This window comes from Silurus aristotelis, assembly GCF_946808225.1.
Source record: "Silurus aristotelis genome assembly, chromosome: 19".
Taxonomy (NCBI): domain Eukaryota; kingdom Metazoa; phylum Chordata; class Actinopteri; order Siluriformes; family Siluridae; genus Silurus; species Silurus aristotelis.
In genome coordinates, this window is record NC_139592.1 from 19,236,547 (window position 1) to 19,262,627 (window position 26,081).

The window sequence follows — 26,081 nt, forward strand, 5'->3', positions numbered from 1 at the left end:
CGTGTACCTCATAATACTTTTTTTTTTGCAAAAACCATTGCTACGTCCCCTTTACAACATCATCAATTTTCCTAAATGACTCAGAAGGCGACGCTGGTGATATTAAACAGCTTAGTGTTAAATATACATATAGGAGCGTATTTACTCTTTGTCCCTTTTGTGCATGATGAAATATGACCTCCATTATTTTTTCCCTTTCATGTGGTGACAATAATTCAGATTCCATACACGCTAAAGCCTGCGGATTTTCCACTGTTTAGATGAGCACTTTAATGTCAATACAGAAACACCCTGAACTCTCACGATCGGATCGTGCTTGCGTATGTGTTTTTTATAGTCGTTTTGTCCTGCTCAATGTTGTATGTAGTCCATCTTGCAATGAGTTTTTCGATTCATAATTTAATGAATGTCTTCTTTTGTTATTTCCTCTAATGGTTCTGGTTCGATGTCAGATACCTGAGTTGTGTCGTGTCTGTAAAACTGTCGTATTGTATTGCGTTCTTCCTGATGTTGATTATGACGCAACCTGAACTGATTCAGGATGAAATGTACACACGTATAGGAGGATGCAATTTAAATAGGCATGTGATGCTGGAATATGTAATAGCAACGATTATAACAATGTCATTTTAATATTCCATCTACACCCTGTGTAATGTCTTCAGCAAGCTCTAAAGTCCTGCCAAACTGGATTTGCTGCCTCTTGGCTTCAACCTGCGTATTGTGTAATAAGGCATCACTAGCACGCCAACATGGTTACGAAGTTCAGCTTTAGATATTTACACTGGTACAGGTGCTGACAGATTGAACTGTCATAAATGTTCTGTGAAATAATCGCTCTTTCTTTCTCTCTCTCTTTGTCTTTGTGTTTGTGTGTGTGTGTGTGCATGTGTGTGTGCGCATGCGTGTGTGTGTTTGTGTGTGTGTGTGTGTGTGTGTGTGTGTGTGTGTGTGTGTATGTGTGTGTGTGGCTGTGGCTGTGGCTGTAAGGGAGCGGATAAGTGTGAAGCATGCTCTAACTTAATGGATGGTCCTCACTGTGTGTCCTCCTGCCCTTATGGAGTGACAGGAGAGAGGGGGCAGGTCATTTATAAGTACCCAGATAATACAGGACACTGCCAGCCCTGCCACCTGAACTGCACAAGCGGGTAAACACACTTTATATATCCTTATTGGAGCTGCAGCACGAATGAAACAAACAACTTAAGAGATTTATTGCTTGCGCATAAGATTCTTAAAATTATTGATACCCCTTTAATTTTAGCCTGAAGATTTTCAGTAGGAGGCTGATGTTTAAGGGTTTTGTTCAAAAGTCTATCAATAAGATTTTCAGGTTTTGTGAAACAACATCCTGGTTCTTATCACAGTTGTGACGACATTAACCTATACATTCAAAATGAATCAATTTAGCAAAACCACCTCTATTACTCATAAATTCTCCATTTTACATTGTGTATCAGATGTTTTTTTCCATATATGCCATCTATATTTTCCCACAACATCCTTAAGACTTCAAAGATGTTAATTCTTTGCTACATCTGTTTTTAAAAGTATTTGTTTGTTTAATCGAATAATTATCTTTAAACAAATCTTCACACTGTCTTTCTACTCTTGTAATTATGACTTAAAAGTAATACTGGTTAATGAATTCTTTTTCAAGATGCACCGGTCCGTCTTTGAGCGACTGCATGGATGCTCGTCTAACAGCAGAAAGGTCAGTGGCTCCCTCTGCTGGTAGGAAATCAAGACTTCATGCATACTGTATTTCCATACATGCATCTTAAGTCCTTTGTGTCTCACTGGCTGATGTGCCTGTTCTCAGTTCACATGTTGCAGCTATAGTAAGTGGAGTGCTGGCTGGTCTCATCGTGTGCTTGGGTGTCGTGGTGATGGCGTTGCTGTACCGCCGCGGCCTGGCCATCCGCCGCAAGAGAGCACTCAGGAGATACCTGGAGAGTGGCGAGGTGATGACACACATTAGTACTGTGCCTTTTGGAGCATATTGTAAAATACCGGACAGGACATGGACACTACACAGGATTACATAACTTGTATGAGCAATGTTTAAGTGTAATGACAAATGCAGGATAATTAATACACAGAAGATTGTGGATAACTGCATTTGTGTAATGCAACTTATTTTAATATTGTTGTCACTGATTTTTATACAAAACACTGTAATATTTGGATTAATATTTACACAAATATATCACATTAAGCCTGTGGAGCATGAGCCAAGCCACAAGTGATGAGGGTCAAAACCAGAAAGTAGAACTAGGAACAAGGAAACATGGGTGAACAATCCACAAAAACATGCAATAACATCGACAAGACTTCACAACCAGAATATAAAGGCATCTGGGCATAGACAGGAAACATGACAATGACAGGACAGGAGAGATTAGAAGACGAAAAAAAACATCAGAACAGCACTGAATGGAGGTGACATACATTCTGTTAGTGTAGCTATCAATAAATCTGCCTAGAGTAGATAGTCAGCTGTATGTAGCTGTCCAGACTGATGTAGTCATGGAACATACCATCCAACATTCATGACAAGGAAACATTTCTACCAAGTAATTCCTCACATTCACTTGTGTGAATGTGTTTAAAACGGTCTTCAATAGCACTTTTTTTATTTACATTTCTACCAAAATCACAGACTATACCTACAATGCACATATCAACATGTATTGAAGTAAAAGCTAAACAGCCTGTAGCCTGACATTGGGTTTTCTCTCTGTCCTGTCGTCCTCTTCTATAGAGCATCGAGCCACTGGATCCAGGCGAGAAAGGCACAAAAGTTCACGCTCGCATCCTGAAAAGTTCCGAACTACGCAAGAGCAAGCTTCTGGGATCAGGTGTCTTTGGTACCGTACACAAGGTCTGCATATTTTAAATGCGATCTACTATCATGTGTTTTTGTTTTTTTTATCATGTGATCCAACACTATCTTCTGTATTAGACTCTGGATTAAAATGTAAATATGTTCTGAAAATAATCTTCTGTCCTTTGCTTTGTCCTTAGGGTTTCTGGATACCTGAAGGGGACTCTGTAAAGATCCCTGTTGCTATAAAGACCATCCAAGACCGCAGTGGGCATCATGCTTTCACTGAGATTACAGATGTGAGACACTTTTTCGTATACTTTTCATTAAAATGGAGGATGTTGAAAGTGGCAGCGTTTATTGACATGTTAATGTTTTATCACAGTCTGAGGTAAAAGTATGGTTCAATAAGTTAAAGCTGCTATAATGTATGTAAATAATATTAATATAAAAGCCTTCTTACTTACCTACATGTTATCTCGGAGTTTAGCTTAGCCTTGAAGCCCATGCTTTCTGGTTGCATAGTAACATTGTTCTAAGAACTTTAACCATGTTCCTGTTTGTTGCAATACATTATTACTCTCTTATATAGAAAATAAATGTCTCTGTGTACACAGCACATGTTGTCTATAGGCTGTCTGGATCACCCGTATATTGTGCGTTTGCTCGGAATCTGTCCTGGACAAAGCCTGCAGTTGGTCACCCAGCTCAGCACTCATGGGTCGCTGCTGCAGCACCTGCGGCAAAATGCAAACAACCTGGACCCCCAGCGCCTCCTCAACTGGTGTGTGCAGATAGCCAAGGTGAGACTCGGCAGCTCAGTGTCATATCAGAGTGGAATGAGTATGAAAAACACTTTGCTGTATATCTGTTAGTGCATATGAATGGTATAGTAAACATTTGTGTCTGTGATTTAGGGCATGTACTACCTAGAGGAACATCGCATGGTCCATAGAAACCTTGCTGCTCGGAACGTGCTGATGAAAAGTGACTACATTGTGCAGGTTTCCGATTTTGGAGTTGCAGACCTGCTCTATCCCGATGACAAGAAATATGTCTATAAGGTATCGATCGGTTGTCACTGTCAGTAGTTTGTATGTTGTAAGTTTGTATGTATCTAACTGGCCATGACAGTGCAGCTAAAATTGAGAAAATAGGATCAGTTTGCTTGTAGATCTACTTATTATCCCATTAACAGTCTGCTCATTGTGTTTAGACTCCAATAAAATGGATGGCATTAGAGAGTATTCTGTTTAGAAGATTCACACACCAGAGTGATGTCTGGAGTTACGGTAAGACGTGACACACTGTAGTGTACAGATAAATCTCTTTAGTTGTATGAGTCTGTCCTGGATATGAGACCTATTGTTTCCCTGTGTTTTGCTGCTGTCAGGTGTGACAGTGTGGGAAATGATGTCCAATGGGGCTGAGCCATACACGTCCATGCATTCTAATGATGTGCCGGGTCTGCTGGAGAAGGGCGAGCGCTTGGCCCAACCACAGATCTGCACCATCGATGTCTACATGGTCATGGTCAAGTGTAAGTCACATGTTGGGAGGTGCTAGACATTATTCCAACTTTATCTTTCTTACTTGACGCATCCAGACATAAAGAATCTCATACGCCCAGTTTTACGTACTGGTTTCAGTCTTTTGATGGCTGTCTGCATTTGGAAAGGAATACAATGATTAGTGCTGTTATACAAAGAAAAATCAACAATGTGGAGAGTGGAGTTACTCATCCCATACCACAGTATATCGTTTTCCTACAAATACCACATTGTTTTGCCACTTTTGATCCATATATAGTTATATTTGATATTGTGGAACATCTTTGAAACTAGTTAGTTCCAGTTATCACTTATGTTATAGCAGCTATAAGTAGTCAATGTCTAATCTGCCTCTCATTTATTCTCACTGTTAAAGTTAAACTAAACTTTCTTTCGGCAGTCGCCACAGCGGATCATCCGTATTCATAATCCGCATGTTCGATTTGGCACGTTTTACACTGGACCCTCCCCATTTATCCAGGCTTGGGACAGGCACTAAGAGTGCACTGGCTTGTGCAACCCTAATGGCTGGGTTATTCTCACTGTTAAAGTTAACAAGGCAAAAAAGTGCATGTTGTCACTGTTCTCCCCATCTTAAAGACTTTACTGTGTTGGAAAACGTATTTCAGCTTTACCACTGTGTATTACAAGCGCTAATACTGTAGACTCTATATATAAAAAGAAACAAATCAGATTCAGCAGCACTAAATTTGCCCTTTTTACAAGTTACAAACTGGAACTTGCAGTGAGTAGAGTAGGTCCTTTGTTTGTTAGGGTTGTTTTTAACCTTTGGATCTTGGTGCTTACTTCTTCCAGGCTGGATGATTGATGAGAACATCAGGCCAACCTTTAAAGAGTTGGCTAATGAGTTTACCCGAATGGCGAGGGATCCACCCCGCTATCTTGTTGTCAAGGTTAGATGCTAGTGACCTTCAATGACCTTTTATCAAAACCTTCTGAGTGGATCCGACTTACAACAACTTGTCTCTTTAACTTAATGCAGAAAGATCAAAATAGTGCTCCGGCAGAAGAGGCCCATCTGCGAGAACCTCATCTAGTGAAGGTTGACCTTGAAAGCGAAGATGATGAGACATTGGATGATGGCTTTGCCACTCCTCCTCCCCACACGTCTCCTTCGAGGAGTCACTCTCGCATGCGAATCAGCTCCTACAGGGTAAGACTTTTATGACCTCTGATTTGTCTGTCTGTGTGCTTTTTAGATGAGGATGAGTTGCCAGGTTTGAAAAATAAGATAACTGCTCTTTCTTTTATGCTGTAGAGAGCCTCAGACCAATCTGTACCAATGGGATATCTGCCCATGAGTTCGAGTGCTGGGGATGATCTCAGACAGGTCAGATACTACATGTTCCACACTTCACTTCACTTTACAGGGAATTTGGGCATCATTACCAGTTAGGACGTCATGACATTATCTCGTCTCCTCACGTGATTGATTTCTTCTCGCTAAACTGTTTCTCAAGAGCTGCATCTTCCTGGAGACAGAACAGGAAAAGATTGAAATCTTCTGGTTTTATTTAATCTTTTTTTTTGTTGCACAACAAAGGCCTGTTTGTGAAAGCGCCATGCATTAGAAGTCATAAGTCTTTTAAGTAAATTTATGATTTGCTGTCTGTCTGAACCAAAGAAATGAAACAAAATCTGTACCATAATAAATTGCTTAGCATCACGTTTTTTCCATTGCATCGTATTGCATTGAATCGCATTGTGTTGAATCAAATCGAAATCAGATTGTAATAATAATAGGAGTGAATCGCATTCATATGTATCATATGTCTCTTTAATGTATCGTATCGTTGGTCATGCATCAAGATGCGAATCATATCGGCCTCAGTTATAGAGATGCACATCCCTAATATGTAAGCAATATGAAATTATTCATTATCTTTGTGTTTGTGCTTCAGCTGTGGTCCCAGAGGAAACGTCTAGGCTCGGCGAGAACCACGTCTGAAAGCTCAGAAGGCAGGGGCACAATGCTGGACATGGACATGTGTGAGGTCACCTCTCAATCTGGAAGTTTACGCAGGGGACACAGCCGATTAGACAGTGCCTATCTGTCCAACTGTGTGTCTGTCACATCTGAGCCCCTTTCACCAGGAATAGAGCTGGCTGAGGAGGACCCAGATGGGTATATTCTACCCAGAAGTGCTCACAATTCAGCAAGAGGTGACGTTTGATTTGTTCTTATGTTTGGAGAGTGGTAGATTCTTTCCTCTGTTCTAAATGCCCATTTCTTTTTTTTTCATTCTTTTGTTAAAGATGCTCTGGTGAGCCGATCCAGTTCCAGAGCCAGTCTCCGACACAGCAGGGCATCCAAAAGCAGCAGGAGTCAACCAAACACTACGGCAGATTCGGTGCAAGAGTACGAGCTGATGATCAAACAGCCTGCTACACTCCCTCGATCACCAGGAGACGACAATGGCAGCGGTTCGGCCAAATTTAACGTCTCCCAACAGTCTTCCTGTGCTGATCCGGTGACTTGCAGTAGCAGCCTCTTACCGCATGAGGCTCAACAAACACAAAACCCCACTGATGAAGACAGTGAAGACAGGCCTGCACTCGTTCCACCAGATAATGCTGCAGCATCTGAAAATGAGCCTTGTGGAGACAGTGCTGACGGTACAGCTCAGGAGGACAGACAGCCACAGCAGGCTGTGGTTGAGTATGAATACATGGACATAAGAAACGATTCGATTATAGAAAATGCCAGCTCACGTGAACCCAGAGAAGAAGCCACCTACCAGAACATTAATGAGCTCTCTTCATTTAAAAAAAGGAGCTGCAGGTCAAATGAGGGCATAGATGAGACCGAGCAGCTGGACGAATACGAGGACATGAATGCACGAGGGAATGCTTGTGCCTCAGGTGTTGATTTCGAATACCAAAACTTTCCAGCCAAGGGAAGAATGGTGTCAGGAGAAGAGCCACACCTGGTTAAAATAAGGGCCTTCACAGGCGCATGTGCAGGTGTGGATGAAAAGAACAGCAACATGTCTTTTGACAACCCAGACTACTGGCACAGCAGAATGTTCCACAAATCAGATGCAGTATGCACATAATAAAACATCAATGCATGAAGTCTTGAACTGTGGCAGCTGGTTTGCTCACCAGAGATCTTGATTTTTTTTCTCAACCATACATCAGGATTTAGAAATTGACATAGAAATGAACATACATTCTCACACATACTCATTAATACGCCTGTCTATTGTGTGTAATTTAGCATGTAAAACTGTTTCTTTTTTTTATTCAATACATTTGTGATTAAAGTCAAATGTTAACAATATATTGATACTCTAATCAAAGTTCAAGTTGTATTGAGTGATTTCACCACACTTTTTGGTAATACGTGGGAAATAAAGGTATTCTCAGATTTTGGTAGCTGTCAGTAACATATCTACTTAGTGGGGAAAAGCAGGTATTTCTCACATCCTAGAGATCAGGACAGCACTGCTTCCCTTTCAATCATGTTTTTAGAAACTGAATCACCATTTACACTTTAAGCCTATTTATTAAGTATCAAAGCAGCTCTGTTATGTTAACTTCCATTCAGGTGTAGTTTCTTGCTAATAATTACATGTGAGTACCCTGTTCAGTAAAGTTTTATGTTTTTGTGGTCTTAAAAAGTCATGTATCCGTGAACCTGGACAATTGACAATGAATGTCTTGCTGTTTTCCCCAGATGTAGCTCTGCATTTTAAAGTGTGAAATGAAAAATAATTATGTATTTTATTCTGAAAAAATGACTCAGGCAATAGACTGTAAGGATGGACTTTGGTGTATCCAGCAGGATTTGTACTCTTATACATGATGGATTTACAGGATTTACAATAAATGGTTACTTTTGCCTTTGTGTGTGTGTGTGTGTGTGTGTGTGTGTGTGTGTGTGTGTGTGTGTGTGTGTGTGTGTGTGTGTGTTTGTGTGTTTGCGTGTGTGTGTGTGCACTGTGACCTAGTCAAAAGTCAGATGTATCGATGAAGACGGCATTTGAAATGGTGAACAGAAATGAAAATTTTGCCTTTTATGTGATTGATGCTGATATAATTTGTATTATGTGTCCAATTTCATATATATATATATATATATATATATATATATATATATATATATATATATATATATATATATATATAATTAAAAAATATGTTGTATGATACAAAGCCTTAATTAGAACGATTACAATTAAGCTCAAACTAATTCCACAATAAAAAACGGTTTTCACAAACTTTTCTATTCCACAATTGGATTTTTGGATTCTAGAATGAAGATGCCAAACTAGTGACAAAGTGGGTCCAAAGTTGTCCCGCGATAACCTTAGATTAGGCCCGCTATGCCATATATAAAAAGAAGAAAAGTGTGCCAGTGAGAATTTGAATTCCAATTTAGCATGTCATTTTGTTATATTTTTAAGCTGCATAAAATTGATATTTGTCAAATGTAAAGAATATAAGTGAATTTGTATCTATTTAATGTACACGTTTATACATTCTTTAGCTTTCTCAAAGAATGAAAACAAGAACCTTTACTTCAATGCAGCATTTATTTTTAGCCTTCAGCCTTCAAGGTTGATTTTCTTCCCTTTACAGGAAAAATCCGGGCACCTCTAAACTATGGTCTTATCTTGATCCCTTTTCTCAAGGGTACACCAAAATGTAAATACCAGTTGGTCACTCTTAAATGGCAGTGTATAAATATATACAAAAAATATATTTTAAAAAAAATACAATTAAACATAGTAAACCAATGTATGTAAATATTTATGGATTACACTCACATAATGTTTGTGCTGATTGAGTTACATTAAAATTGGTCACGGGACACGACACATATTATATGATAAATGTATACCTAGCTAGAATCACTCTTTCCACTTGTACGTGTGCAGTGTTCAACATGAAATCAATGCAAAGTTTTATACACAAGACCACAGGTATTTACGGGTTTATCAAGATGTATGATTATTCATCTAATACTGCAGTAAGGGCTCATGTTTTGTGAAAGAGAAAGCAAAAAGTCCAGGTCACAGGAGCCCTAATGTATGTGTGTGTACATAGTAGGCATGAAGTGTAATATTTTTACATTTTGTAAGCTATGATATGTTCAATATGTAATGAAATCACATATGTGTTTTGATAAAGTATGGAAGTATTGCTCTTTTTGTCTTTGTTTTCCACACACAATGCCAATATATTAATGAATGTTTGACTATGTTTTTAATGTATAAAGTTAGCATTTCTACACATTTTTAGTTGAAAAGTAACATATGTGTGGGCCTGTACATCCAAATAAATACAATGCTAATCTCGCCTCATGCATTGTTGTTCCTTTGTTCCATTGTTGAACTCAAAAGACTGTTGTTTCTCACTATGTGACGTATTTGCTCTTCACTGCCTAATTGTAATTACAAGAAAACAAGTAGCAAGAAATATGGATCTGAAAAAAGTTATCAAATAACACCTATTAACACCTATTAACAAAGCTTCTCCAATTTCACTGTCCAGTGTAATAGCTTATGAAACTGAAAACTGCTAGCATGTAGGTAGAAAAAGGCACAACTCAAGCTAAAGATTACTGCTAACATTTCCCTTCAAGTTGTTTCTTATAAAATAAACTCCTACTAATTCCAAGGAACTGTTGTATTTTTTTAAAATGACAATTCACACAGACTTTTAGGGCTCTATTTCCATGCCAGGACATACAAATCTTGTTTTGTATGTGCTGGTGTATTGCTGTTGTTATGCCTCTATCACTTCATTTTGGCACTGATCCAAAAGGAATTCTCAATATTTATGTCACAAAATTCATCACAAATTGACTACTCAAATACTTCTTATAGACTCACAATCGGATTAATGAATTTATTGGGACATTCTAAAGTTTCTGGTTTTGAACCAAACCAGTATAGCTATACTTATGGTTGTTATTGGAAGATGAAGGTAGGCCTCTGTACCAGTCTCAATTCTCTAGCATTCTCTAGCATTCTCTACCAGGTTTTCTTTAGGGATTCCTTTCCTTTAATCCCACCCTTTCAAGGCTATTGTTAATAAGTTCACAGTGTCTCACATCTAAGCATTTGGTCTCCCAAGCCTCTTTACCTACACTTGCCATTGCTTTATTGATTATGGTCCCTATTACCTATTAATATATATATATGTGTTGAATAGTGTTCTATTATACTACGTCTATGTATAATATATATCACAGACTGCATCACAGACAGGTATCTCATACAGTGAATGGCATTACTAAAGCAAGATGAAAACTATTCAACACGCCTCCTTTCACTGCAGCCGCTGCTGCACTGCCTGAATACATCGTCTCTAACAGAAGCATCAATATAAACTTCATAGAATGACCTCAGGTTTTCCATGCATTTTTGCACGTTTTTGTCTGTGCATTACTTTTTTTCTGTGGATTTGAAATGAAGGCAAATTGTGTGTTTTTGTTTAAATTCTACAGAAAATAAAGCAAAAAACTATAAATGTTTCATTACAAAAAAATTTTATTTGTCCTTGTTGATGTATCTGCAACAAAATTATTTTTTTATCCTCTGTCAGCTTGTGCATTTTGCTACATCTTTTTGCAATCTCTCAAAATCTGATCAAAGGATGTAAAAAGCAGAGGTGACTAGACACCTGCTAGGGGGCCTTGGAGTGACCAAATAGAAATCTGATTGTTAAAGCTGCAGCTGATAGTACAGAAATCTGATTGGACAGAAACAACAAAGTAAATTAACACCTGGTAGCACTTCTCCGTGCAGAAGGGAGAGAAATTAGGAGAATAGACTATTGGGAATAATTTAATGCCTATTCATGGACAAAATAAAATGGTAAAATGCAAGTCAGTGATTCTGATAGAGTTTCGTCCAGCAGAGAAGGCTCTGTTGGCCCTGACAGCCCACAACTAGTAAAATTTATTAAAATCTAATTTAGCAAAATATGGCACAACATGTTTATTTTCAGCTTCCAAGAAGACTGAATAGAGTATTCTGCTTGCCTGTTATATTGCTCATTTATAATTTATTCTCCGAATCTAGCCATCAGGGTTGCACAAGCCAGTGCACTCTTAATATCGGTCCCAATCCCGGATAAATGGGGAGTGTTTGTTAGGAAGAGCATCCAGCCTAAAACATGTGCCAAATCAAATATGCGGATTAGAAACCAGAATTTCATATTGGATCGTTAAAGGCCGGGGTTGCCAACGACCGCCACAGGTATTGTTAGCCAACAGGGTACCAGTGGAAATTGGGCTACTGTTGGCCAAAGGAGGAGAAGGAGAAGAGGAAGACGTCTACAAAAACTGCAGGGAAAGGAGAAGTGGAGGAGAGTGGAGGTTAGAGTGGGCACTTTAAATGTTGGTACTATGACTGGTAAAGGGGGAGAGTTAGCTGATAATTGTACCGAGTATGTACCGATTGGCCAGACAGATGGACTGAGCTGGGAAGGATGTGCTGCAAGTTAGAGCAATAAAGGATGGAGATGGAAATATGTTAACTAGCAATGAGAGTGTGTTGAGAAAGTAGAGGAAGTATTTTAAGCAGCTAATGAATAAGGAAAATTAGAGAAAGAAAAAGGTTGGATGATGTGGAGATGGTGAAGCAGGAAGTGGATAGGATTAGTAAGGAGGAACTGAGAGCAACCACAGATGCATTATTTGCTTTGAGAATGTTGATAGATAAGTATAGAGAAGGTCAAAAGGGGTTGCATTGTGTGTTTGTGGATTCAGTAAAAGCGTACGACGGGGTGGAGAGAGGAGTTGTGGTATTGTATGAGGAAGTCTGGTGTGGCAGAGAAGTATGTGAGGGTGGTGCAGGACATGTATGAGGACAGTGTGACAGCAGTGAAGTGTGCAGTAGGAACAACAGCCTGGTTCAAGGTGGAGGTTGGAGGTTGGACTGCATCAAGGATCGGAGTACACGTGTGTAAATAAGAGGGAAGGCAGTGTAATATGTAAATCTTGGCATTCTGTGCATATAACACATAATTTTGCATTCATTAGAAAGTGAAATCTAAAAATGCACTGCATATGGACAAATATTTTGCTTTTCTGATATTTTTTTACATTTGTTTTTACAAGTTTTACATGGTTAACATTGCAGAATGCATCTACATTTCATCTTTCTCAATGTTCTCACATTTTAGAGGAATGTAATAGTGATGGGTAGTTCATGAATGATTCGTTCATAGTCTTTAATGTGACTCAGAAGTCGTTCGTTCTTTTGTCAAGTGACTCCCATATTTAGTTACATATACATATAAATTATTGCAACTATAGATATTCTATATAGAAGTCTTGGGGGGGCTGCTTATTGAATATGTAACGTTTTCTTTTATTTTTGATTAAAGAAACGAAATTAACTTTACAGAATCGTTCATTTTGATAAACGAGATTCGAAAAAGAGATTCTTCCCATCACTAAAATGTAAGCTCTGGGTTCTATTCGGAATGTAATGGTGACCGAGGAAGCTACTTTTATTCGAAGACTACCGGAAGTACTTTTATTTTGAAAACGGCCGTCGGCCATCTTGGATCTGTAGACAGAATCGAGCGTGGTTAGAAGTGAAGGGGGGAGAAAAGTTCCTCGCCGTGCATCTGTCGACTGGAAGAAAATGTCAGGGGACGACGAGCAGCAAGAGCAGACCATCGCCGACGACTTGGTCGTCACCAAATACAAGATGGGCGCTGACATAGCGAACCGTAAGTGCGGCTGGAGGGGACGGAAGTGAAGCTTGGCGGCCGAAACGAGAAAACAGCAAAGTCTCGGTGGAAACTTAGCTTCCCGCCGCTGGTGCCTGGCTGGATCCCAAATGATTTAGTAATCCCTATACTAGTGCGCTACATAGGAGGACTTAATGGCTCCCAATAAGGCGTTGTGCTTGGCGGTTTTATTTTTCGAAATATTACAGAATTGGGTTTGTTTGCACGTGAACACGGGGTACAACGTGAGGGATTGCTGTTCCTGCTGCCATTAGACATGTCAGTGTTAATATGGGCTGTCTCAATCTTCAAATTCACCCTACACTCTATCTAGGGTAGGGATAGTTTCTGTTAGACCTCATGCAACTCGCAGTCTAACATTGAGCTGCAGAATATATGAGATGCCTGAAAGTCATGGATTGGTGTTAAAATGATCAAGCAAATGTCTTCTGATTGTCCACAGGCACAGTCTGATCAGGATCTCAGCTTGACAGCTTCCATATTGAGCACGTGTTTCATTGTGTATCTTGTTTAACAGCAGGTGGTGAGAGTGGACTATTACAGGCAGGAAGGATTAATCATTTCATCTTATTTCAAAAGGTTATCGGTTATAAAACATCAATTTATATGTTAGTGCCTGTACGTTTGTCCCTAATGAACGAGACAGAGGAAAGGAAAAACTCCCTGAGATGGTATAAGGAAGAAACCTTGAGACGAACCCATCGTCATCTGGGTGGCACCGAATCTCCATTTATTATTAGTTACAAGTCTACTGTTCAGCAATTAATATGCAGAAATATGCATGCAAATTGTATTCCTAAGCCATTGTAGTAGACTGTGTATAGTCGTTTCAGTCCAAATCCACCCTCATAGTTCTTGAGTGGTCAGGATCTTTATGGATCTTTAGGTTGTTCATGGGGAACCTTCAACAGGTGCACAGAGGGGTTTCCAGTTGAGGAGAAGTCCATCCAGGATGAATCGGGCTGATTCAACAAGTACCTCAGGAGAATGTTTGAGTCGAGAGAAATCAGGATTATTAAGTATCCTTAGTGATACAGTATTTGCCACCTTAAAATTATCTGCATTTAACCAAAGTCTTTATTTTGGATGATAAGTGTAGCCGCACCACCAGTGGGCCACAGGGTGGCTGAGAAATATCCTGAAGAGTATGAAGAAATGAAGCCGGGGCTGATTTTGTTCCAGCCCAGACTGCAGATTCATGCAGACTCTCAGTGACGGTCCTAACCAACAAGGTGGATCTTGTGTCATCTCCATTTACAGCATGTGTTCAGACTGCCTTATTCAGAGCAACTTAGAATTCTTAAATACTTTGCGCTAAGGGCCTCGCTCAAGGGCCCACAGTGGCACGCTGACCTTCTGAGCCAAAATCTATTACTTACTACTGTTTATAATCACGCTAAGCCATAATAAATCTTATTTGTATTAACACTGTGTGCGTGTTTGTTTTCTCCACCAGTGGCTATGCGGACTCTCATCGAGGCGGCCAAGCCAGGAGTCTCTGTGCTCAGCCTGTGTGAGAAAGGAGACGCCTTCATCACTGCTGAGACGAGCAAGGTGTTTAAAAAGGAGAAGGAGATCAAGAAAGGTGACGGCGCTCGTACGTTTGCGCATGCTGCCTATGCGACCTTCTTTTAGAAAGCTTTTAACGGTTGTGGTATTGTTGTGTGCCCAACAGGTATCGCCTTCCCCACCTGCGTGTCCGTTAACAGCTGTGTGTGCCACTTCTCTCCTCTGAAGAGTGACCCTGACTACACACTGCAGGATGGGGACTTGCTTAAAATGTAACTTCCCTCATTTTCTTTAAGAAACCAGGTTATTAGCATTGAATCTAGATGACTGGACTTCAGTGCTAGTGAAGTTGTGAGGCTCTGCAGAGGAATGCTAGAACTTGTTTCTTTATGTTTTGAGTATAACTGAAAACATTTCTAGCCATGAGCCTGCTTTAAAGGGTGTGTGTTTCGTCTGCGTTTGCAGTGATCTTGGAGTTCATGTGGACGGCTTCATCTCCAACATAGCTCACAGCCTCGTGATTGGAGCGACCAAGGTTTCTCCCTTCATTTCTGTTACTGCTAGCTGTCGGAGCGATTTAACCGGTTTCGTGCAAACAAGCCGAATCCGTGTGACTGTTTTTTTACGCTTTTTACTCAGGAAGCTCCAGTGACGGGCCGGAAGGCGGACGTAATTAAAGCTGCCTACCTGTGTGCTGAAGCAGCTCTGCGGCTCGTTAAGCCTGGAAACCAGGTGAGTGGACCGGTGTTATGGTCTAGGGGTCATCACCTAGTGGACAGTCTTCCGGATACAAACTCTGCAAACTATTCCAGTGGATGGATTCATGCACTCATCTAATTGTGGCTTGTACATTACATGCATTTCATGTAAATCAAGGAATGGGCAATAGTTTGCCTAGATTTATTTTATTTTATGATTTAATTGACTATCTCTGGTTTAATTAGTGGGCAGGTTAATTCCAAATTATATAAAAAAAAAAAAAAAAAAAAAAAGTTTCAAAAGTGCTAACACGACGCATCTATAAAAAAACGAAACACTCCCACCTCAGATTTATTTCTAGCCATAAGTTAAATACTAATGGTCAAGCATTGAATGGTAATGTTCTGCTGTTACTGGACCATTATTGTCGAATACCATGAATGTACCATGTTATTTGAGGAATCGTTGCCTTTAGGGCACAGTCTTTGTCCAGTTTTTTGTCTCCAGTCTTTACATTGGGGCTCAATGTTTGTTTTTTTTCACTGCCGGCAAAAGGGGTCAGTTTGTGTACTGTCTTGGCATTAGTGATCAGTCTGTGACCTGTTCGACAGCTGGATGTCATTTTCAGTAGCATTGACCTTGCATTTGTTCTCTGTAATCATTTGGATGCACAAACCTTTATTTGTGTGCTCCGTTCTTATTTGTAATTTGTTCAGAAGTTATTCACCTTCTCAGCCACATCGATGGATTATTTCCTGTCTCCCTGTTTCAGAACACTCAGGTCACCGAAGCCTGGAATAAGATCGCAGAATCCTTCAAGTGCACAGCCATTGAGGGTAAGATGTGCACCAGGTGATGGAAGAAACTCAAATGACTGCTGTGCTGTAGTACAGTTGTCTTGAGTGCTATTTAAATAAAAGGTGACATTTTTACCATTATTATAAACATGTGCCTCTCTGTTGTCTGTAGGAATGCTGTCCCATCAGCTGAAGCAGCACATCATCGATGGAGAGAAGACCATCATTCAGAACCCTTCAGACCAGCAGAGGTGAAGTGGTTTGCGTGGCACATTTTGGGAAGGTTTCCTGTTAAAGCAGGAACAAAATCAATGTCCTGTGTTCGCTAATAAAAAAATAAAAAAAACCCCTGACCCACAGGAAGGATCATGAGAAAGCTGAGTTCGAGGTGCATGAAGTCTATGCTGTAGATGTACTAATCAGCACAGGAGAGGGGAAGGTGAGAACCAGTTTTTCCTCCCAGTCCAGCACCTCTGTTAAAGGTTTCTCCAGCATATGATCCTAAAACCCGAACGCTGTGCTTTTGAACTAGGCTAAAGACTCAGGGCAAAGAACCACCGTTTACAAGCGAGACCCAAGCAAGCAATATGGCTTGAAGATGAAGACCTCGCGGGCGTTTTTCAGCGAGGTGGAGAAACGCTACGACACCATGCCTTTCACTCTCAGGTACTTTTGGCCTAATGTTGAATTACTTAGAGTCTGAGTATCTCTGATCTTTGGCAGCTTTTTCTTTTTTACTGCAGGTAAACCTTTTGTATTTTTGCTTAACACGCGTGCATGAGTGTCACAATCATTTATGGATTATAATGGGTTAGAATCCCAGCAAAAGCGAACCGTGATGATCCTTGCTGTCCAGGCAACTATCCAAATCTACTATCCAAAACTCATACTAATAATAGCACTGTTGAAGAGATGCATAGACTGTGTGACCTGGGGAGAAAAAAAGAAAGCACATATTTACACATACTAGACTTTGTCCTGACAGGTTGGTGGTTATTCTGTTTTAATTTCGATTTGAAACCATTTATTAAAACTACATAAAGCATCATCTTGCACCTTTCTCCTAATGGCTGAGCAGAGCCCAGTTTGTGTTATGATTTAGCCGATTTAGCAGTTAAACTTTTGTAATACGTGTAGTATTTAAGCTCAAATGGCAGCTACGGTACGCTGTGACACCGTCGGGTCATCCTGTCACGGTGATGGTTTTTCAGCATGCAAGGACAGTTGCCTGGACGGTGTCCTTTTTGCTAACACGAACAAGAGCTATCTGTGGTACGAACCAAATCCAGTGTGTCCAGTTTATTTCCAGTTTTACTTCCTTTTTTTTTTTTTTTCTTTTTGTGGTTGAGTGTCCTCTCTCTAAACTCCTCTGTTTCTCAGGGCATTCGAGGATGAGAGCAAGGCTCGGCTGGGTGTTGTGGAATGTGCCAAACATGAGCTGCTGCAGCCTTTCACCGTCCTGCATGAGAAGGAAGGTGAGTTACACCAATTAGATTTTTTTTACTGTCCTCGATAGAAAGACCGTCAGCGCAGAGAGATTTCAATAAAAGAAACTTCGAGTAGAGTTCAGAAAACCATTACGGTTTTGGACACTGGACTCTGATCTTTATAAGACTTTACACATTTCCGTCCGATTTTTCACATTTGTCCCTCTCCAGGCGAGTATGTGTCGCAGTTCAAATTCACCGTGATGCTGATGGCCAACGGGCCCCTGAGAATCACCACCGCTTCCTTCGAGCCGGAGCTCTACAAGTCCGAGCATGAGGTGCAGGATCCTGAGCTGAAGGTAGGGGGGGGTATTATGTCTTCTAATACATAGTATTATGTTGTATCTTGTATCATCATCTTTTGGTGTAATTTAACACTATTCTCTGTAGCAGCTTCATGTTTTCGGTTGATTGAAGCCTCTTTTCCCCTCCACTTTCTGCAGGCATTGTTGCAAAGCTCAGTCAGCCGGAAGACCCAAAAGAAGAAGAAAAAGAAGGTTGGTGTTTTTAGCTGTTCAGAAATGTCCTAAACTACAGGTGGAATTTTTTTTATTATTATTTATGTATTTTTTACCAATTTATTATCAGCCTTAAATTGTGAGGAGTGCCTGCTGTAAAAAGTGTAAGTCGGTTACTATAGAAACCATATTGTGCACGTTAATGTGGTTTGCAGTGCCGTCAGACGTGACGTTATAGGCAGTTAACCAACACCATCTGAAACAGCACTGTAATAAAGCCTTGTAACGCTTTATAAATAAGATTAGAGTTATTGTGACTTTTTTTTCTCAGGCCTCCAAGACAGCAGAGAATGCCACAGGACAACCGATGGAGGTGACGGAGACTGCCAAGTAGAAAAAGCCTCCTCTGCCCCCTACTGCCAACAATACTGACCAACGGAGAATAGAAGTGTCCCAGCCTGCCCCACTGAGAAGCCTCCAGCCTAGCCTTCAATCAGCCTGTAACTCTGTATGACAGCTACGAAGTCCAAACCTCAGCTTTGAGTTCCCACAGCTCGTGCACTCTGGTGACTTTAACAACACTGGCTTCTGTACAGGAGGTTACAGATGGGGAAGTGCTACATACCAACTGACTGCCTTTATTTACAGGAGTGTATGTTGAGTGGGGTTGCCCCTCTGATAATAATAATAATAATAATATTTTTCTTATTATGTCAATGTAAAACCAATCTCAAAAAATAAAAGCAAACTGGCGGCACCAGCGAAGTATCATTACTCCAGTGTGCCGATTATTCTTTTGTACCCGAGACTCCTCTTTGAGTGATTTTGCTTTTGTGATGTGTAACTGATCAATTGAGAGAACTGGGCTAGATTGTAGCTCCTCAAACTTCAATATGATCTCTTGTTCAGCACTGATTAAAGTGTTAGGAGCTGAAATTTGGTGATGGCTTGTGGGTAGCACTAGAATAGAATGGACTTTATTTTGTAGACAAAAAAAAATCTAAGAAAGTTGTTTTAATTTTTACATCTGACCTGTGTGTCTGACCAAAAGTCCTGAGGAGCCCTGTTAATCTTTTATAACTTCCAAAAGAAGAAATAACCTTGGACAAATATAGTTACCATCATTTGATTTCTCTAAGTCTGCTATATAGGAACGTATTACAGTAAAGAATTTTGGGCTATATCTTTATTTTACATGAAAAAAATTCTAAGTAACTTGTTTAGTACCTGCAGTTGTACAGTAGTTAGACTATGTAACAAAAGCCACCAGGATTAGCAATAAAAAAAATTTTAATAGAGAATTTTCATTAACTCTTTTTAGTTACACTATATTAACTGTAGTTTGTACACTAACATTTTGACATTTTTATTATTGGACATAAATTATTACATATTATTATTCAATATTCAAAAGCAATACAACCACTGCACCCAATTTATAAAGAGAACTCTCTGCAAATATAAACATATATTTGATCATAAATAGAACAAATGAAATAGCAATAGTGGAATGTGACGAATATAAAGTCAGGATCAGGGAAAAGTTGGACATACTTCCAGTTGGTCAAGCAGGTGAAGAACTGATATTAGAAATAACATTTCCAGAGCATTTTCTTTTTCTGTTCAAACCTTGTGTCTGCCTTCAACAAATATAGGCACCTTGGGATCTGGACATAAAGCAAATTGTTTCTTGCAGAGGAAGGACATACAAAGCTACCCAAGCACTTCAGATCATACTTTTTACTGTCTGAAATGTAATGCAAAAGTCAAGGGAGGATCTGGAAGTCCAAGATTTGTTTCATGTAATTCATAGGTATAAAAAGGTGCAACAATATGAAATGCAGCATCTCCAAAGTAATAACACAAAGTATACAGATGACCAAGTCAGGAAGAAGAAGGTCTGCTTTAGCTTCTCAGTCCTGGCCGTGTGATTTCAGAGGTGCTTTCCTGACCATGGTCATGTGTGGTTGTGAGGGGGTTTTTCTCTGAGGTTTGTACTGGTTGGTCTTGCACTGCCTGATGTAGATGCAATCAGAACCGTGCATATGCAGGCCAGTAAGCACAAGTAAAATCCCCATAGGACACTAAGAAAGGGTTAACTGACACAGCAATGCTAGTGCAGGAACCTGTACCTGGGGCCTTATCACAAAAGTGAATGTCTGGCGTATGTAAAACTATAGCTAAGCAAGCCAGAGACACTGTGAAGACAAATGCTGTGGACTATTAAAGTAAACAAGAAATTCTTAGGACACAATATTTAATGGCAAGTGCAATTTGCTATTGTTGTTTCTTAACCATTTCCTACTTTATAGTCAGATTATATTTTATTTATTTTACTTTATTTTATTTATTTTTTATATGACTTTACTCTTTTAATTTTGTATCTTTATATTGTATTTCTTTTTCATGTTTACAGCTCTTATCATTCCCTCCACTCTTCTGGGAAGATGTTTCACCATTATAGATATTTGTGTTCATCAGCCACAAGGGAGAAATTTTTTTTTTATTATTATGAAAAGCAGGTACTGATGAAGGTGAGGAGGCCTGAGGTGCAGTCAGCATTCAAATTCATCCCAAGGTTTTAAATAGGGATGAGATCAGAGTTCTGTAGCAGGCCACTCAAGATCTTTCTCTCCAAAGCATGTAAACCAGATCTTCAAGGAGCTCACTTTGTGCACAGAGGCATTGCCATGCTGGAACAGATTTGGGTTTCCAAGTTCAAATGAATCCAAAATTATATTATAGCGCATCTAAAGACGTCCTGTACAATGAAGGTACTCCAGTTTGGAAAAGAAACACATATAGCAGAAAAGGTCAGGTGTCCCAATTCTTTTGGAAAGATAGTGTATTTGGTCACTGCGTAGTAGTTAAATTACGTCACAGTAGTTTCAGATCAGAAGTGGGCGGAGCTTATAGAGTCAATATAAGAGCGTTGTATAGTTGTATAGCAGCGTAGTACAGTGTTCACAATCAAGTCTCTGGTTTTGAGTAATACAACATTTCTATTTTTACGATTCTAACATCTAATCAAGGTGAGATTTCATCCTGAGTAACCTGTTTGTTCTTTCAGCTACAGTATTTAGCCCCTCATTTTGGCACGTTACCCCGGTTGCATAAAAAGTCAACTTCCTGTGTCATAAACCGTCATTTTTTTTTTCGTAATTTGGTTTACAAAAAAATATTAAGAATTTTTTTTTTTTTAAGTAACGCTGATCATTTAATTTACTTCATTTTTCTACCTGCACATTCATCCATCACATGCACCCACACACTCATAACCAACACCCCCCCCCCTTCATCCACACACCCTTACTGCAGTGACGCTGAAGCCACGCCCTCTACATGCACCGTCCATTTCTCCGTAATGTAACAGATTTCTTGAATCCTGCACACAAAATAATGTCAAAAAAATGTCTATCTTGGCAAATATTCACGTAAAATGACAAATATTACATACATTTTATTTAAGAAGTTAAAAACTTCCTTGTGCTGTGTGTAAGCTATTGTGCAACACAATTACAGTAACAATTAAGTTGAAAATGTATTTTTTGAATCTGTAAATTGCATGCATCTCATTCGTATTTAGAAGCCATCTATTAATCTTTTCACCTTCTCTTTCTTTACAGAAACGTCTTTAACATGAGACAGAAGGTAAGTAGGGTTTTGGTTCATGTTTATTGTATAAATGTGAATTTGTATGTTACATTGTTCTAATGTGGGTAAACTCATAATATCCATCAGTGTTGACATTAGTTGTTGAAACTCCAGTTGCTGAGCTTGTGTGTGTGTGTGTGTGTATATATATATATATATATATCTCATCAGTGTATATATATATATATATATATATATATATATATATATATATATATATATATATATATATATATATATATATATATATATATTTTTTTTTTAATAATACTGTTTTCTTGCACTTGTGTTTTTCCCCCTTATAGTGGAAGAAGAAGCGCTTGCGCAGGTGTGTACTATGCCTTTCATTATTTTATTCATTTTTACTAGTCTTTTGCAATTAAGGAGAAATCTGACTATTTTAATATCCCCTCTTTCACCAGGCTGAAGCGCAAAAGGAGAAGGATGAGGCAGAGGTCCAAGTAAGCAGCAAGCTGTAAACTGCTGCAGCTGAGATCCTGGTCATCTGTGATCCAAGCCCTGATCCAAAGCACAGTCAATCTCCTGTTTAGCCAGTCGAGCAGTGGCAGAAGCGTATGTGTCCAGCCTGTCTGGCTGGATGTTTCACCTGGTCAGACATTCCTGTGCAACATCTTTTTAATAGCTGCTCATTAAAAGCCTGGTATAATGTTCTATTGTGTGCGCTTGCTGAATGAATAGTCGTTGATATAGAGGCAGGAAAGAGTAAAGATGCATTTGTGTGTGTGTGTGTATAAACTTTTTATAAATTGTCCTGGGATATGTCTAATGATAATGTGTTCCAGATAATTGGTGCATAAGGTATGTTTTATTTATGTAATGTATGAAGAAGTATAAAACCAAGTTATTAAAATGTAATTATGTTAAACCTGATTTTGAGAACTCTCGTTTTTCATAAGCATGTCTAGTTTTTATCTGTCCAAGTCTTCTCAACCTGTGTTACAGATAGCATGTGTGAACATTATCATGAAGTGCAATCTAAATACACAGAATTTAGTTTGCACTTTACGCAAACTAAGTGCAAGGTGGACTGATTCCACCTGATGGTGGAATCAGTCAAACCATCAGGTGCTTTTGTTTGTCACTCACTTTACACACTTTGTGGCAAAATTAGCAAAAGCTTTTTATTGGTCTGACAATAGCAAGTCAAACGTACCGGTTGGCACGGGTTGCTTTTAAAATAAAATACATACACTATATACACTTAATAAACAACAGTTTATGGACACCTGACCACAAGGTTTGTAATTGTTTTTAGTTGATCCCTTTCCACATTTAATCCCTGTTCGCTGCTATAATAACCCCCACTCATCTAGGAAGATGCTCCACTAGATTTTGGAGTGTGCTTGTGGAGATTTGTGCTCATGTAGCTGCGAAGATGTTAGCAAAGCAAGGTACTGATGTAGGATTAGAAGGCCTGGGTTGCAGTCAGTGTTCCAATCTATTACAAAAGTGTTCAATAGGGTTAATGTCTGAGCTCTGTAGCAGACCACTCAAGATCTTCCACTCCAACCCATGTAAACCATATCTTCATGGATCTGCAGTTGTGCACAGGGGCACTGTCATGTTTGGGCCTCCTAGTTCAAATGAAGAGAAAAAGCATTGCTAAATGATGAAGAAACGATTGATTTTAAATTGCCACAACACCTGTGTTTTTATGTATTTATTTATTTTTTAAAACAGTTGCAAAGAAGATTTTGAGCTCATGATAAGTTTAATAGCTATCAATCCATTTTTGACAAATTAATACCATCCTATTAATAGATTGGCATGCTAAGGGTAACATAAACTGAGTTAATTAAACAAACATTATAATAGGACATAATATATCATAGTACTTTGGAAACTTAAGCACCTTTGAAGGATAATACTCTTGTATTTTTACTCAAGTGAAATTTTAAAGGGAGAATTTGACATTTATGAATATGAGAACATGAAAACATGCACACGTTTCACGTTAAGCGTTTCACTAATATATCACACAATTAAAAACATATTGTTTTTATCAATATTATTCTCATATCCAATCTTCCCATCTCTCGTGCACAGTCCGCCGCTGCTCTCGCTCACGCGCGAAGGTTTCTACTATCGCGAGAACGTGACGTGTGCAGTAGTATAAAAGACTCCCTCCGCACTCAGTGCGCTCTCTTGAGGTCGTGAGCTTCACTTTGCGTGGTGAGTTTGAGAATCTCTTTTGACTTGAATCCGATTTAATCGTTTGTATTTAAAGGCCATCCATTAACGTTTTCTCCTTCTCTTTCTTTACAGAAACATCTCCAACATGAGAGCGAAGGTAGGTGCTGCTTTTGTTTTGTGTTTATTGTATAAATGGGAATTTGTATATTGCGTTGTTCCGATGTGGGCAAACTCATAACATACGCCAGTGTGTATTTTTTAGTGTTATAATAGTTCCATAGTAGTTTGCTTAATCCTTAATTGCTGAGGCATTAGTAATTTTTAGGTTTTATATACGTTTAGTTCTTATTTAACGTTTGTATTGTGCGGGTTAAACTGTAAACGAGCATGGAGAACAAAATGGCGGCGTTCAAGGAAGTGACCTCACTAGACAACGTGCTGTACTGAATTTTATTTTAGCTAGATTAGATCATAGAACATGAAGGTAATGCTATTGTTGCGGTAAAAATTAAGGATTATGTATTATGGCGAATTTGCTGAGTAATGGTGACCGGTGCTGTTGGTTTGTTAGCATGAGCCGTGCCGCAGCGTGGTGCTGTTTGGTGTCGGGCGTGTGGATGGATGCATCTTAAAAATAGGATTCTTAGTATTCAGAATACTATTGCGATTAGATAATAAGAATACATCATGGAGAATTTGCTTGGTAATAGTAAATGGTTGTGGTGTTTGGTGTCGGGCGTGACAGTTTGAGAGGATGGATAAATAATCGATTTTTGTCCTTGTTTCTCACCCCCCCTAGTGGAGAAAGAAGCGCATGCGCAGGTGTGTATTATGCCTTTCCTTTTTATTTATTTATTTATTTTTTGTAAAAGACCTCAATAGTGAAATCTGACTTGATCTCCTCTTTCCTCAGGCTGAAGCGCAAAAGGAGAAAGATGAGGCAGAGGTCCAAGTAAGCAGCAAGCTGAAACTACTGCATCTGAGATCCTGGTCATCTTGTTCCCTTTTGGCGAGTTACGGAAAAGTCTAATTGAAGAGGCACAGTCCATCTTCCATCAAAGATTGAGTGCCGGCGAACACGAGTTTCCACACTGTGTCCAGCCTGTCTGTTTGGATGTTTCAGCTTTCCTCTTTTGGACTTTTCCAGACATTCCAGTGCAACATCTTTTTGTTAATACTCGTTCAATAAAAGTCTGGTAAAATGTACTAGTGTGTGCTTGCTGAATGATTAGATGGTTCTTTGGGTCTAGGCAGGGAAGAGCAGCGTGTACTTTGGAGTCACTTGAAACACATGGCTTTTGGAGAATTACTGGAAAGCTTGCAAAAGTTAAACCTTAGTTTAATGTCTTGTACTAAACTACAGGTTCTGTAGTTGCAGTTCTACCAGTACAGAGTAGTCAGAAGCAGCCAGTTTAATTCAAGCTTCAGACTAATTTTTATTAGCCTTAGGGCAGGTACAGATTTATTTTAATAAGTGGAGCTTGAAGCTCAACACACTTCAGTCTGTTAATCTTTCCTCTTGTGTGAAAGTGATTTGCATTGGCTGTATTTAAACTTAACAAATATGTGTTCAGTAGTTAAGATCAATCACAAGAGCAAATCTCTTTTAGTACCAAAAAATAAACTAATGTAGTCTTATTGGTTCCTTTTTATGCTTTTTAAATGATTCTGTGCCCTCCTTAAATGCTTTTAGGAACAAGTCCAAAGGCTGGATTTAAGGATTTTGTAGCATTTCTTTAGCCTGTTAACTGTAGTCCCATAGCTTGAAAGAAATTGGGTGACTCCCGGTGAAGCTTGTCTCCACTATTGGTGGAAATGTGATTTACAGAACACCCAAAACAGGCTGGCCCGTCACTAAACCCTAAAATTTTCTTCTAGACATCTTTTGTTTAGTTGAAATACAGCAGATTAAAACATTGTCCTGTTGGTTTCCTAAAGCAGCCTTTTTTTTTTTTCTTTTTTTTACATTAACCAGTATTTAACCAGATGTAGAAGTTTCTTATGACCCCAAAGCTTTAGGTCTCCTTGTTCCATCCTGCACGTTTGACACTTTTTAAGCCATGTTCTTGCCAAGGAACTTCTATTGTGGGGTTTCCTCCTATTCCAACCCAAAAAAGTAGGTGGGGTAATGTTTACAAAATTTGGTTTGGATTTAGTGTGGTCTGCAGAAACTATATGAATGGAGCAAATTATATTAACGTTTAAACATT

The 26,081-nt window shown here is 39.2% G+C and overlaps 2 protein-coding genes and 2 long non-coding RNA genes across 4 annotated transcripts in view; all 4 read left to right on the forward strand.

Moving 5' to 3' along the window:
- erbb3b (erb-b2 receptor tyrosine kinase 3b) overlaps nucleotides 1-8,242 on the forward strand; it is a 33,007-nt gene extending 24,765 nt beyond the window's left edge. The window contains exons 15-28 of the mRNA XM_083570463.1: nucleotides 991-1,148; nucleotides 1,661-1,714; nucleotides 1,823-1,964; nucleotides 2,765-2,884; nucleotides 3,028-3,126; nucleotides 3,445-3,630; nucleotides 3,745-3,891; nucleotides 4,044-4,119; nucleotides 4,221-4,367; nucleotides 5,194-5,291; nucleotides 5,381-5,551; nucleotides 5,657-5,728; nucleotides 6,300-6,561; nucleotides 6,655-8,242. Coding sequence (XP_083426589.1) covers nucleotides 991-1,148; nucleotides 1,661-1,714; nucleotides 1,823-1,964; nucleotides 2,765-2,884; nucleotides 3,028-3,126; nucleotides 3,445-3,630; nucleotides 3,745-3,891; nucleotides 4,044-4,119; nucleotides 4,221-4,367; nucleotides 5,194-5,291; nucleotides 5,381-5,551; nucleotides 5,657-5,728; nucleotides 6,300-6,561; nucleotides 6,655-7,454 — 2,532 coding nt within the window. The 3' untranslated portion in view covers nucleotides 7,455-8,242. The remainder of the gene's footprint in view (nucleotides 1-990; nucleotides 1,149-1,660; nucleotides 1,715-1,822; nucleotides 1,965-2,764; nucleotides 2,885-3,027; nucleotides 3,127-3,444; nucleotides 3,631-3,744; nucleotides 3,892-4,043; nucleotides 4,120-4,220; nucleotides 4,368-5,193; nucleotides 5,292-5,380; nucleotides 5,552-5,656; nucleotides 5,729-6,299; nucleotides 6,562-6,654) is intronic.
- A 4,659-nt stretch (nucleotides 8,243-12,901) lies between these two features.
- pa2g4b (proliferation-associated 2G4, b) lies at nucleotides 12,902-18,837 on the forward strand. The gene is made up of 13 exons (XM_083521184.1): nucleotides 12,902-13,092; nucleotides 14,570-14,698; nucleotides 14,789-14,894; nucleotides 15,088-15,157; nucleotides 15,262-15,354; nucleotides 16,094-16,157; nucleotides 16,291-16,369; nucleotides 16,479-16,557; nucleotides 16,651-16,784; nucleotides 17,499-17,593; nucleotides 17,777-17,904; nucleotides 18,049-18,102; nucleotides 18,395-18,837. The coding sequence occupies exons 1-13, from the start codon at nucleotides 13,005-13,007 to the stop codon at nucleotides 18,455-18,457; spliced, it is 1,182 nt and encodes a 393-aa protein (XP_083377310.1). The 5' UTR covers nucleotides 12,902-13,004; the 3' UTR covers nucleotides 18,458-18,837.
- A 2,180-nt stretch (nucleotides 18,838-21,017) lies between these two features.
- On the forward strand, nucleotides 21,018-22,440 carry LOC310741587. The gene is made up of 4 exons (XR_014537985.1): nucleotides 21,018-21,095; nucleotides 21,690-21,714; nucleotides 22,023-22,045; nucleotides 22,140-22,440. It is a non-coding gene; the product is annotated as an uncharacterized lncRNA (long non-coding RNA).
- Nucleotides 22,441-23,814: 1,374 nt separating this feature from the next.
- LOC310715054 lies at nucleotides 23,815-25,077 on the forward strand. The gene is made up of 4 exons (XR_014530218.1): nucleotides 23,815-23,910; nucleotides 24,004-24,028; nucleotides 24,671-24,693; nucleotides 24,785-25,077. It is a non-coding gene; the product is annotated as an uncharacterized lncRNA (long non-coding RNA).
- Nucleotides 25,078-26,081: the final 1,004 nt, after the last annotated feature.